A 12,496-nucleotide genomic window follows, 5' to 3' on the forward strand; every position below is an offset into this window, starting at 1 on the left:
AGAACACACACCTGCACCCTTCCCCCTCCCGATATATATTCTCCCATACTCTCCTCTCACACTCGTACAAACAGCACACCTCAGGACGGGAAACGGCAATTTTACGAAACAGCGCGCATTGCTCGCGGAAAATAGGTAGGACACAATCATGGGTTTTCTGATGGCCACGACACAACGAAAGTAACTCGGTGATTGGATTGGAAGTAACATATATATTCGATTACCGACCGTGTGTGCGCCCAAGGATCGCGCACTCACTGGTCAACGTTCGAGGACCTCGTTCAAAACTTCAATTACCATGATGCCCGTTCTCATTCCTTACAAGAACGACCCTCATTTTTCGCTCCCTATCAGAAAGCGAACAGCGATCGCTACAACCTATCTGTTTCTTTCTTCTTCTTCTTTTTTTTTTTTCCTCCAGGTGAAGCGCGCGTGCTCCTGAATTCGTGTTTTTCATCGGCAATTCAGCGGCGCCTGTCAGTCACCGAGCCTCCAAGAAGGAACAACCTTTTTGTTTTTCGCGGTAACCAAATCTCCTCTAGTAGTGTTTCGTCCCATGCACGCTCGGCGACATCGACTTGCGCATGCGCACTCAAGCTGTCCCAGGGTCCGCGCGCGAGTGGCGCCATCTCGCGCTCATCGCGGCGATATTGGGCCGGCGAGAGACGAGCGTCATGCCAGCGAAACAACCCGACAGCGCTGCCGGCTTATGTGATGGCAGCGACGAGTGCAGGCGGGCTGGCGCTCTTCGGAGCGCTCAGTGTTCTCTGTTGTGGTCTGGCGGCAGATTTCTACTTCACCTACCGCCTCTCTCAGGATGTAGAAGCAATCAAGATGGGCCGGTCCATTAGCTCCCAATACCTGCCGAATCCCAGATATCGAGAGACTCATTCGGAAAGCCGTGTTGTTCACGACGGCGGTGTTGACGATTTGAGCCGGCTGTCTCACTTGTTGCCACCGGTTCGAACTCGACGGGATACGGACGATGACAGCAGTGACTCCAACGTGCCTAGTGTAGAGTTTTTTCCTAAACCTCAGTCGACGGATGATATGGAAGGATATGTGTGGCTCACATCGTATTCGAGGATACCGGTAAGTTCACGTTTCTCGTAATTCCTCGAGAAAAAAAAAACGTAATAAAAAAGACACGAAGGCTTCTATAAAAGACGACGTGATTACCCACGTGGACAGCACTGAAAGAGCCAAGTAATCGAGTATTTGTCAGTGATGGTATGTGCTTCAAGTACCAAGTACTACTTTAAGTTCATTTTTCGGTACTTGTACCTTACCAACAGGACATTTTCAACTTGTGTACTTCGTCCTGTACTTTTAAGAGCTTCTCTTGGGGACTTTCCTTTCGAGCACCCAATTGCCAATACAAACGCAAAACTTCATTTCTTTCGGTTCGTATTGATGAGTCAGCGATAAACTGCGCATGTTTTGTAGCTAGCACTTGGTAATATTGCTGGTTAATTAAGATTCCGGTTTCTTCTCTTTTTTTTTTCTAAGACACATAATTCTACGGATATCAGTCGAAACGTTTTATCACAGCCAAGTATTGAAACGTCGAGCGATACGATCTACATTTGTTTAATGGACTCGATGTCTGCTTTAAAGTACTTTGCAAATGACTTCGTACATTTGTAGTATGTACTTCGTACTGTACTTAAAGCTGTACTTAGAGTACAACAAGTGCTAGCTAATTGGTACTGTACCTCAAGTCCAATTTGGAGGTACTTTGCCCACCACGGACTCATCAGTTTTGCTCCATAGGGGCGTGCAATTTCTTTTAATGAATATCTTCTCTTGAACGCATAACGAAAGGTTTTACTTGCATCGTATACTTGCATATCGCATCGAACCGCATAAAGCCCCTTGCACGTGGGAGGTTCCGCATGAATCCGCTTGTAAAATTCACTGAATACATTCCCTCTTGCGGGGTCAGCCTTCGAAATGAGCTCGCATACGTTATCGTAGGTGGAATACCGCGTCGGTGGCTAGCGTGTTTTCCTGTAAGAACGTAAGAACAGTGAACGTAAGAACTGTAAGAACAACGTTTTCGTCTAGGCGTCAGTTTTTCCGAATTCAGCGCAGTAGTTGTGATTATTTTTGTTTGTCTGTTCGTTTTTTTTTCTTTTTTACTTTGCTCAATTTGTCACGCTTGGATTAGATAGGTCGCTGAACGGTGAAGTTCTCGAAAGTGGCGTTAATGGAGCATGGGAGTGACATTTAACATGGGTCGAAACGCTGCTTCGTCTGTGAAGCTGTCCACCTGGAACCACCATGCAAAATGTTTTCGCTCAGCGGTGTATTGTCACTGCGCAATAAAATTTAGAAACAGCAGTCGGAGAAAGCAGACGCGAGCACGAGCCTCGCGTGGCGTAGAAACTACTTTTTTTTCTTCTTCTAGGCTCACGCGTCGCTTATACATGCTTGAGCTGTGCCGTTGGACGTCACTGGTCACGTGCCGGAGCCCGTGATACGTCACGATGTCTTCTCGTTCGCTGATGCGCTCTTTGTACGTGGAGAGGGGTTTGTTTAAAGGTGCGCGGAGGTAATTCCTCCGTAGGTCACCTGCGCTCATCGTTCTTTCGCAGGAGCCCATTTTATTTGTTGCAGAAGACGCCGCAGCGAAAAAAAAAAGAAATTGGGGGTGTCCCTCGTCATTGTGGAGGGGGGTTGGGGGGGGGCGGTTGGCACACTAAGAGTTTTCGGTTACGCGGACAAGCGCGAATGAATGAGCCATGCTGCACGCAGTGCAGAGTGAGCAGAATTATGTTAACCATGTTAACCATGCGCCACTTGATTAACTAACTAAGGCCTAGTAAAATAATTAGGGGCAACGCGCAGTCGCTCTCCATGCGAATAACAAGTTAACGAAATGGTTTTTCGTCAGACATGGAGGTGCTGCTACAAACTTTTGTGTTTATAGCAAGCAACAGGTATTCGTTATTGCTGCGAAAAACGCTGTCCGCAACAAAGAAAATTCATGCGAGTGCTATTGGAAATTATGTAAAACTAGAGGCTAGATAAGATGGAACACTGGGTGCCCTACCCTATGAAGCCCTACCCTATCAGCTCAAGGGGGTCGTGCCTCCGGGCGCAGTATAACGGGAACTTAAGCGAAATACACGCGCTTTCGTTCAACAATCTCGGCAGCAGCCCAGGATATACACCTTGACAATGTTACCAGCATTGGCGTTTCTTTTCGATTGAGTGGAACGTTTAATTATTCTTTGCGAAGTAAAGTATAATCTCCTATATGTAATGTACTCGGTGATATAAATAATTATTCTTTGCGTTGCTTCTAAAATCAATAGAGACAGAAATGCGGGAAAATTAAGAGCTATACGCGGTCGGTTTCACCTACTGGATGTTAATGAAATGGAGGGGGACGCGTGTTATTCGATGTGGATCGTGCAGCGACCCGTTGTCACTTTATTCACGCGTCACAAGTGGACTTGGATTTCAGAGAAGTCATTGAAGAGAAGTCATTGATTCATTTAATTTTTAAGAACTCGGCGGACTGCCAACTCGGCAGAATGAGTTACCACTGTCTGTCGAACTATTAAAGGGGATGTTAAGGGAAGTGCCTCAGGACGAAAGCCGCCGACGTTTCGAACGGATACTGTTATTCTTCAGTCGCTCTTCTGTTCGAAGTATCGACGTCCTGAGGCACTCCCGGATCGGTTCACTGGATTTGGCACCCCCCCCCCCCCCCTTATCAGAGGGGATGAGACATTTGGATAGATGCTCTATTCATCGCATCATGTACGCATCACAACCCCACCAACACCGTATATCCCCTGGATGTACGAATAATGTCCTAAGAGACTCGTACGTCCGATGGATATCACTCAGATATCCATCTGACGTGCGAATCCGTCAGGACATCATTCGTACATCCAGAGGACATTCGGTGTTGTTGGGGAATGCGCGTCCGAAAATATCAGTGCAGACAACGAGCATTATTTTTCTACGCGTAGTTCGCGAGCTATAAACTCCGCTAGAAACTTGGCGTCGTCCTCGGTGAGTAGCGGCAGTGCAAGAGTGTCTTCCCTGGTTTATGTTCTCCGTAGCGCCAAAATTAGTTCCCAGCTAATAAACGAGCACCGCTATCTATAGGTACAGCGCCTGGTCAACGCAATCCAAGCAAAACAGACTCGGACTGGAGCGCCGCGAACATCGAAGGACGCTCTTCCGCGGTGGGCGCATCGCATTCCGTTCGGGACGCAAACCCGTACGACACCGGCGGGAGGAAGCCCTCTCCCGTCGTGGGAGAAAATGTGCTTTCTCAGTGGAATTCGCCATTCGGATTACTCGAAGCCCCGCTTAATCGCTAAGTAGAGTATCAGGACTGACCCTGTTCATGAGACGCTACTGAGTTTCAGTGGATGGGAAGATGCTCAAGATAACATGATGAACCAATTGTCCCATGCATAATGTAAAACCCCGAGACTAGGGAGCACGAACGGACAGACACAACATGAAGTCTCGAAGTCAGCTGGAAACTTTACTTTACACAACAGAAATACAGGGTGTCCATAGAAGAGACAAAGCGCTGACAAGCTGGTGCATGATCAAGGAGGGGAACCCGAGGCAGGGATGAAGAGAGATAATTTGTTGTGTCGTCTCTTGATCCCTCTCTCGGGTTCCCCTCCTTGATCATACAGGGTGTCCCAGCTAAATGCGAACATATTTAAAAAATATATATATATGTATCGCTTTTTCCGAGATGAAATCAATTGCAATACAGCATATGCTGAAGGGCACTCCTTAGGAGGGCATTAGCAAACTCCTACGGCAATGTCTTAAGTAGCTTTCAATAATTAACTTTTTAATTAAAAAACTGCGAAGTTGTCCCAATGAGAACATCTGTTCCTTTCGGTCATCTGATATCGTAGCCGTTTTCAGAACAAAAATTCGTTCGGTAGATCGTCCACAAAAAATTCGTGAAGGGACACCATTTTTTTCTTCTTTATTTTGTTCATTGCGCATCTTCGGAGACGCGTATTTCGTTCACCCCCAGTGTGAGAGCGTGAAGGAGCACAGTGCCGTCTCATGCGTCGAAGATGGGCTTTAACTTGCGGAAACAAAACAAAAACAAATGTATTGGGTGACTCTGAACTGCCCTTATCTTGGGTTGCATTTTCTCTCTTGTTTTGATCTTTTTCCACGGCGCCAGAGGCGATAGTGTGCTCTTTCACCCTCTCACATTGGGGGTGAAGGAAAGACGCGTCTCCGAAGATGCGCGATGGTGTTCCTTCACGAATTTTTGTGGACGATCTATCGAACGGATTTTTGTTCTGAAAACGGCTCCGGTATCAGGTTACCGAAGGAACCTGATGTTCTCGTTGGGGCAACTTCGTAGCTTTTATGATTAAAAAGTCATTTATTGAAAGTTAATTAAGACATTGCCTTAGGAGTTTGCTAATGCCCTGCTAAGGAGTGCCCTTCAGCATATACTACATTGGAACTGACTTCATCTCGAAAAAAGTGACATATATATATATATATATATATATATATATATATATATATATATGTATATATATATATAATATATTCGCGTTTAGCTGGGACACCCTGTATATACACAACAGAGGGAAAGAAAAACACGCAGTGGAGGTCAATTCGGGCAAACGAGCAGTCTGCTGAAGGACGGACCGAGGATTACGGATGGGTTGCTGACAGCTCGAGGGTCCTGTCTCTGTCCCTTCGTGTTCCCTGGTCTCTGGGTTTTACATTATGCATCAACTTCACCAGCTCGCTTGCTTCTTAGCCATCTTTTCACTCTCAATCTTTTCAATCTTTTCATTGCCAATTATCCCGTTTCGTTGAAACGGGTGACGTCACATTGCCAAGCTTGGATTTGATTACGTCCTTTATGGTAATATCGTTTTTTTGTATGCGCAGTTCGTTCTACTCAAATTCGCTGGTTTCGCTTCAGGTTGTCCCGTCATTACGCCGCTCCCTGTACGAGAACATCGCGACAAAATGAGTCTTAATGGCGAACCGGTGCCACTTTGAATACGCGGCCTGATTTCCTATTCAGACTCTGCTATTCAGCATATGGCGTTTGGCCATTGGTTTAAAAAATATACCCGGGCGTAGCGAGCATAACCCTGTTGAAAAAACAAAACAAAAAAACATAGAGCCGTCTGTATGAGCAATCACATGGAGCTCGTATATGTGTTTATTGTATGAGGAATCATATGAGCTACTACGAGCATGTATGAGCTGTATGAGCTATGTGAGCACTCTCATACAGCCTATGAGCATTCTCATACAGCGTATTCATGTACATGAATGCACATGAACCGTCTGACCAACCGTGCAACATGCGTGACTAACCTAAAATGACAACACGTGATTACAAAATACCGGTTTATTCAGGTACTGGCGCGGCGTAGGTTCCTCGGAAAGCTTGCCAAACGCTTTTTGATGAGCTTTTTCCGTTTCTGCACAAGCACCTTTGATGTCGATGGTTTACCTTCTGCATATATGACGAAGGTATCTGCCGAGAAAGAAAGACCAAAGTTAGAACTGCGCTAAATTTCTGCGCCTAGAAGTATTCCAGTTCCCACAACTTATACAACGTTATGGGTTCATGCTGAAATTGAAATGATTAGGGCCTGTTTCTCATCCCAACGCATAGATCACACCTTCAAAGCATTAAGTTTTTTTAGTCAGTCAGAATAACGCACGAGGTCATTTCGCCGATTAAAATTGAAGGTAACCTTCTTCTAATGCTGGTGACGTCCAATGAACGCGGTTCTGAAACACCTCAGTATGTTTGCGCAGTGCTTGCAAAACTGAGTGCATGTACTTGTTCGCTGGCCACTACAGCAACAGGTTAGTGACACAGAGTATTTGTGGCTTGCTTGACTTTGGGGCATCCAAACATACACTTTTTAGAGCATGCTAACGTGCGATTTCGGTGCACCCTGCAGCATGTAGCTACAAAATTTTGGTACAAGAACTTAGTGCGCGACTTTTTTTAAACACTTTATACACACATGTAAAGGTTATCAGCGAACGCTTTCCACAAAGGGTCACAAAAAGCAAGAATATGGTAGTTGCAGACAGCTAACCCGACAGACATAACGAACGATAACGGAAAAACGGGACTGCAACGTACCTGTAATGCGCGCACGCGTTCCACGGCTTCCGTAGGTTGATTCCTAGGTACACACACAAAACACCATCAGTGATCACTGAAACGGCACAAAGACACTGTCACAGCATGGAGACGGCGACGAAAATAGGAGTCCCACGCAGAGCGGAGCGAAATACGTCCAGACTGCTCCGAGAAGCAGGGTAGAATAAGCAAGTAAGCGTCCAAGCACTGAGATGGCACTCGCAACGGCTTGGATGCGAATCCAGGAGCCAAATAGAATGTTGTACGACACGGAACGTGAAACATGCACCTAAAATTTGAACAGAATCGGGCGAAGGGAAATGGAGTTCCGGCCGTTCCGGTGGACGACAGTGACGAGTGTCTCTTGAAAGGCCATCACCAGACGCTGTGGCGCCAGCATTTTGTGCTATGGTATCATTTTCACCCTGCTCATAAGCTGCTCACACAGCTCACACGGTCAATGTGATTTCACGTTCCGCTCATTGCACATCTCACAGCGCTCATTCGTTTGCTCATAACTGCTCGTAACGCTCACTGCTGTGCACATACTCCCCCCGCTCCCCTTTTCCTCTTGCTCATAGCATTGCGCACAGTGCTCATAATTTCTCATATATGAGAGCTTATGATATTTTTCAACAGAGAACCTAGCAGAGATGGGCGCTATGAGAACACCACCTAGATATAGAGAAAGCCTGCTTATACTCGTCGCCATGACGTAAGCATTAAGAGTCAGCCAATGAAGATCGTGTTTTCAATTACAGTAACCAATCACGAACGTCCTTTCAGCGGTAGTGGCCACGAAGAAGGGGGTGTGGTCCGCCTTTGCATGTCAATAATAAATAAACAAATAAATAAATAAACAAACAAACAAGACGAACCACTTGTCGTCTGCGAGTTCTGATTGAACGACCTCGCGTACTAAATGGGAAAACTTGGAAATAAAGCTTTGTTTGTAGCAAAGTTTGTGCTATCGCAGTCAGGATCTCAGGAATGAGAAATTTATGGAGGGAGTTCCTTTCCACTGCTCCTACAACCTTCCCAAAGAAAACGCGGTTCATACAGGTTGGAATCAGTTTAGCATCAGCACAGGCGCCATCTATGATATTCTTTGTGAACCGGCTTCGAATCGCTCTCTGCGCGTGATCGCAATTGAAGCTGTCAAGGGGTTGTGGTGGGCTGTGAACTTCTCCATCTCCCTTTTTTTTTTTTAGTATCCACTAATTTCATAAGGTCAACATTTCATCAACTTTAACATTTGAAACGCCGGACAGGTTTGTCAATGGTGATTTCTGCTTCGTTGCTGTATGCTACTCTTACGATTTTCTGAGGAATCACTCCGGCTCAGAAGCAGTGGTTGTGCCGAATTTGTAGGTTTCTCAAAAGAGCGGGTGGGGGGGGGGGGGGGGGGGGCAGGCGAAAGTCTAAAAGAGGTAAGATGTGCGCGGCCACCCGCTTTTACATTTTAAGACATATTTGATAAATGCTGTGGAGCAGCGCGCTACATGGAAACTTGAAAATAGCGAAGACGATACGAGGAGTCGCATATGTGGACCACAACTTTGACGCGCGGAATGGCGGCGTAAAAGCACAAAGAGCGTGTGAATATTTGCCCTGTTTCGTCATGACTCGTCACATTACTTTTCGGTTCATATCTTCGCGTTTCAGATGCTCCAACTCTTTCCACTTGAGTCGAAAGCCTTTAAACCAACTTCGGTGTGGTGGTTAGAATGATCGCTTTCCAGACTGGGAGGTGACACGGGTTCGAATCCTGTCACCGGCTGTGCTGTCTGAGGTTTTCCCTGGGTTTTCCGAAGACTTTCTGGACGAATGTCGGCACAGTTCCCCCTGAAGTCGGCCCAGGACGCATACTAACACCCCTGTCCCACACTCCGTCCTGCTGTCCTCTCTCCATCTGTTAACGTCTGTACGCCGCTCATACCCGCAGTTGCTTCGCAGCGCTAACACGGAATTTTAAAAAAATCATAAGGAATTGATTGTTGTCGTTTCCTTAGTTGCCGGTGCGCCAGTAAAACAAGAGTAAAACACGCCATCAAAAAGAAAACAACAGACAGCCTTTAAGACTATTTTTCGGCTTTGCCCCGGAATGAAGAACAACTTAAAACTCAAATAATGGCGTCGCTTCAGTGCGTTCGACACTGTGAATGGATGGGCTAGACGTGCGAAGCGTTGCGCTGGAAATGAGATGGACGACGACACGATCGTGCCATTAACCCAGCGAATCCTGTGTATACAGTACACGGTGCTGCGTCCGCCGCGTCTCGACAATTTCCCCGTCTTAACGAAGCCGCCTATAAACAGGAAGCTGCCCTTCGCATTTTAAACGACCCCATTAACCTCAAAGCTCCACGTTTTCTTGGTCCCGCACGTGGCAGGTCGCCCATTCGGTCAAGCAGTGATAAAGCGTCTGAGCACCCCTAACGAGGCTCCAACTGAACTGGTTTGTGGTATACGCAAAAATCATTCGATTGACAAGTGCTGCTAAGCGCAGTGGCAAGACCAGTTTGGAGAAGACAATTGTTTGTAATAACTACAATTTGATGAGTTTTTCAGTTAAACCAGCTCAATTTATTTCATTCGTGAACCTTGGGAGTAACGGAATAATTACGTGAAATCTTTTAGAGTCCCGCAAACATGTGGAGCCTTTGTTGGACGCTGTCTAGTAGTTTATCTAGAACGACGAACACACACGCCGGAGTGCTCTAAACAATAGGCCAAGAAGAAGGCCGAGGCCATTATTTCAGTGCCGTCGCAACAAGTTTATGTAGCATTGCCTACATGTATCTGCAGCTGAAATACGTAGACGAGCCCCCTCTTGTATAGAGGATGCAAGGAAGTACTGTATCGGGCGATGCCAAACATTTGAGGGGCGCTAGGGGAGGAGGGTAAGAAAACCTCGATAAATCACTGACGGTACCTACCCGCAGAAGCTAAGCCCAACGCAGATTTGAGCTCGGAAATTGCTCGTACTCCAGGAGGCGAAACTGCAGTTACACAGTGACCTGTTGAGCTAGCTGAGCCAGGACATCCCTGTAGCCTTTGTCGGCCTTTTTCTTTTTTTTTTTTCCTATCAGACTTCTTCTGACTCATCTTCCCAAACAGCATTACATCTACCCTGACATGTTAACATGTTACACGCTTGCTGTCGAACCGAGAGGGTTTTCGTTCCGGTCTTCCTTTCGGTTCAGAGAATCCGATCCCTATTATTATGATCTGTCGGTTTTCGGTTGGCTTCGGAACTATGATCTCTACGCATATGTTCAATGGCCGCTGTTTTCAGTGGTCATTGAACCCTGCCCGTTTGAGGGGGTGTTACACAATGACGCATCCCGTTAGCATGGAAAGCTAACCGTTCTTGCTTGATGAAGCCTGTGATTGTGTGACGAACAGCCTCCATTTCTGTGGTTGCCCTCTTGTCCCTTTCCTGATGAGTCGTGGTTGGAATGTCTCTACCGTGCAGACATTCACGCTGGCTTTCATTTGCACTCCCGCGAAATTTCACACTTGATTTTAAAGGAGCACTAAAATGCAAAAACAAGTCCGCTTCAACTTACGTTACACGCTATGTTAATTTCATACTTGTTACCATTATTCGAAACTTTGATTTTGTTACCCAGCTACAATCGAAATTTTACCGGACTCTTTCTTGCTTTGGCGCTAAGCAGTGAACGTCGTTTAAGCTCGTGCATCGGTGTGTTTAGTCCATGCTGCGCGTGCACGCGCGTGCCACGTCATGGAGCAGTCCAGGTGAAAAACATAGTGCGCGTTGCGAAGCGGACTGGCGTCCGTGTCCGAAGGACGTGAAGACAAATGTTGTCGGTGGAACATTCCCGAGGAGTCTTGTAGTCTACAATTTAAGTGAATCGGGATTGAAAAATGCAGCCGTGCGCATGATGCCGCGCGTACGCATACGGAACACTACGATTGGTCCCATTCCAAATCCACGAACCCACGATAGGTATGCACGCGCTTCTCCTGCTGTCTCATTGGATGCCCCCAATTTTTGCCTCCTGGGCATACCATTCTTTGCCGCCAAAGACGGCTCTGTTTTCATTGCGTTTTTCTTTTAAAGGGTAACGCAGTGCAAACTAATTTTGCTTGCATTATACCAACTGAAACACGAACTTTCATTTGAGAGCAAGTTGTTTTTGCATTTTAGTGCCCCTTTTAAGTTGATAATTCAGTTCGTGGCTTTACATCTCGGGAAAACTATGATCTTGACGTCGCCAGGGTGGTCGGTCTAGGAATTAATTTTGCCCAAGGGCTCTTTATCGTGCGCCGAAATCTCAACAAACTTTACTTTCCGTCTTCCGCGGAAGACGGCGCGCGCGTCTAAGCCATTTGTACTGAGTTTTGAGCCCGCATCGTCTGTTTGCCAAATATGTACCGTGGAAGCCGTTGAGTTAAAAAACGCGCGATGCTTTACTCTATCCGTACCCTCTTTCCGGCCAGAAATTTCTGGAATGATTTACGCGCATACTCTCGCGACAGAGATACAGAATGACGCGCTGCGGACGCTCATGTTATGTTCTTCGGTAATTACTCAAAGAGAATGCCTTCTGAGGCGGCTGGGTTCAAAAGACGCCTGTTGAAGGCTTGCTGCGGAATTCTCCAGCCGCGAAAAGACGGAATATTTCGAGATGATTTTTGTGAAGGTAGCACAATGTTGAAAGTATTTGTGCCCCCTTTCGCCGCTTATGCTTTATACTTTCGAAAATATCGTTACTTACGGACGTCGGAGATCTTGAACTTTTCCCTCACTGAGAATGGGTCACTTTTTTTTTTAATTGTAGGCGGTTCGTGCGACGAAGATTTAAATTATATTCTTAAATGTCAGCTGGCATAAGTTTAATCAGGAAAGGGCGTGGGGGAGGGCTTCATTGTGGTTGCATAATTATAAATCCCCTCCATTTTCCTTCATTCTCGAGATCAATGGAAATAAAGAAAACGCAAATTGAACGCCTGCTACTAGATGCACCTTCCGCGAGCCCTCGTTGTAATCGGCGTTTCCTTTATTATTATTTATTTCAGATAAAAGCAAAACAAGGAAGTAAGAAAAAAAAGCTACACAGCTAGTGCAGCTTTCCTGTGCGCCATGATAAGACCGAAATCATACCGCGCGCGCGAAGATATACGCTTTAGCCGCTCTATTACAAAGGTACTTCTATATGCTTCTTGGACACCGTAGGACTACGGTCCTCACTACTGTCACCCAACTCATTATTCTACCGCACCACATTACCACCAGCAACGGGGTAGATTATCGCCCCAGGGGGCTTAATCGCTTCATCGTCGTTACGGTCGTTATGAGCTCACGAGCGTCGGGAAATTCAAAAA

The 12,496-nt window shown here is 46.3% G+C and overlaps 1 protein-coding gene across 1 annotated transcript in view; it reads left to right on the forward strand.

Annotated features, from left to right (window-relative positions):
• Positions 1–670: 670 nt before the first annotated feature.
• Positions 671–12,496, forward strand: part of LOC135370296 (uncharacterized) — a 469,518-nt gene continuing 457,692 nt past the window's right edge. Inside the window, exon 1 of the mRNA XM_064604007.1 lies at positions 671–1,092. Coding sequence (XP_064460077.1) covers positions 715–1,092 — 378 coding nt within the window. The 5' untranslated portion in view covers positions 671–714. The remainder of the gene's footprint in view (positions 1,093–12,496) is intronic.

The sequence above is a fragment of the Ornithodoros turicata genome, chromosome 10, assembly GCF_037126465.1.
Source record: "Ornithodoros turicata isolate Travis chromosome 10, ASM3712646v1, whole genome shotgun sequence".
Classification (NCBI taxonomy): domain Eukaryota; kingdom Metazoa; phylum Arthropoda; class Arachnida; order Ixodida; family Argasidae; genus Ornithodoros; species Ornithodoros turicata.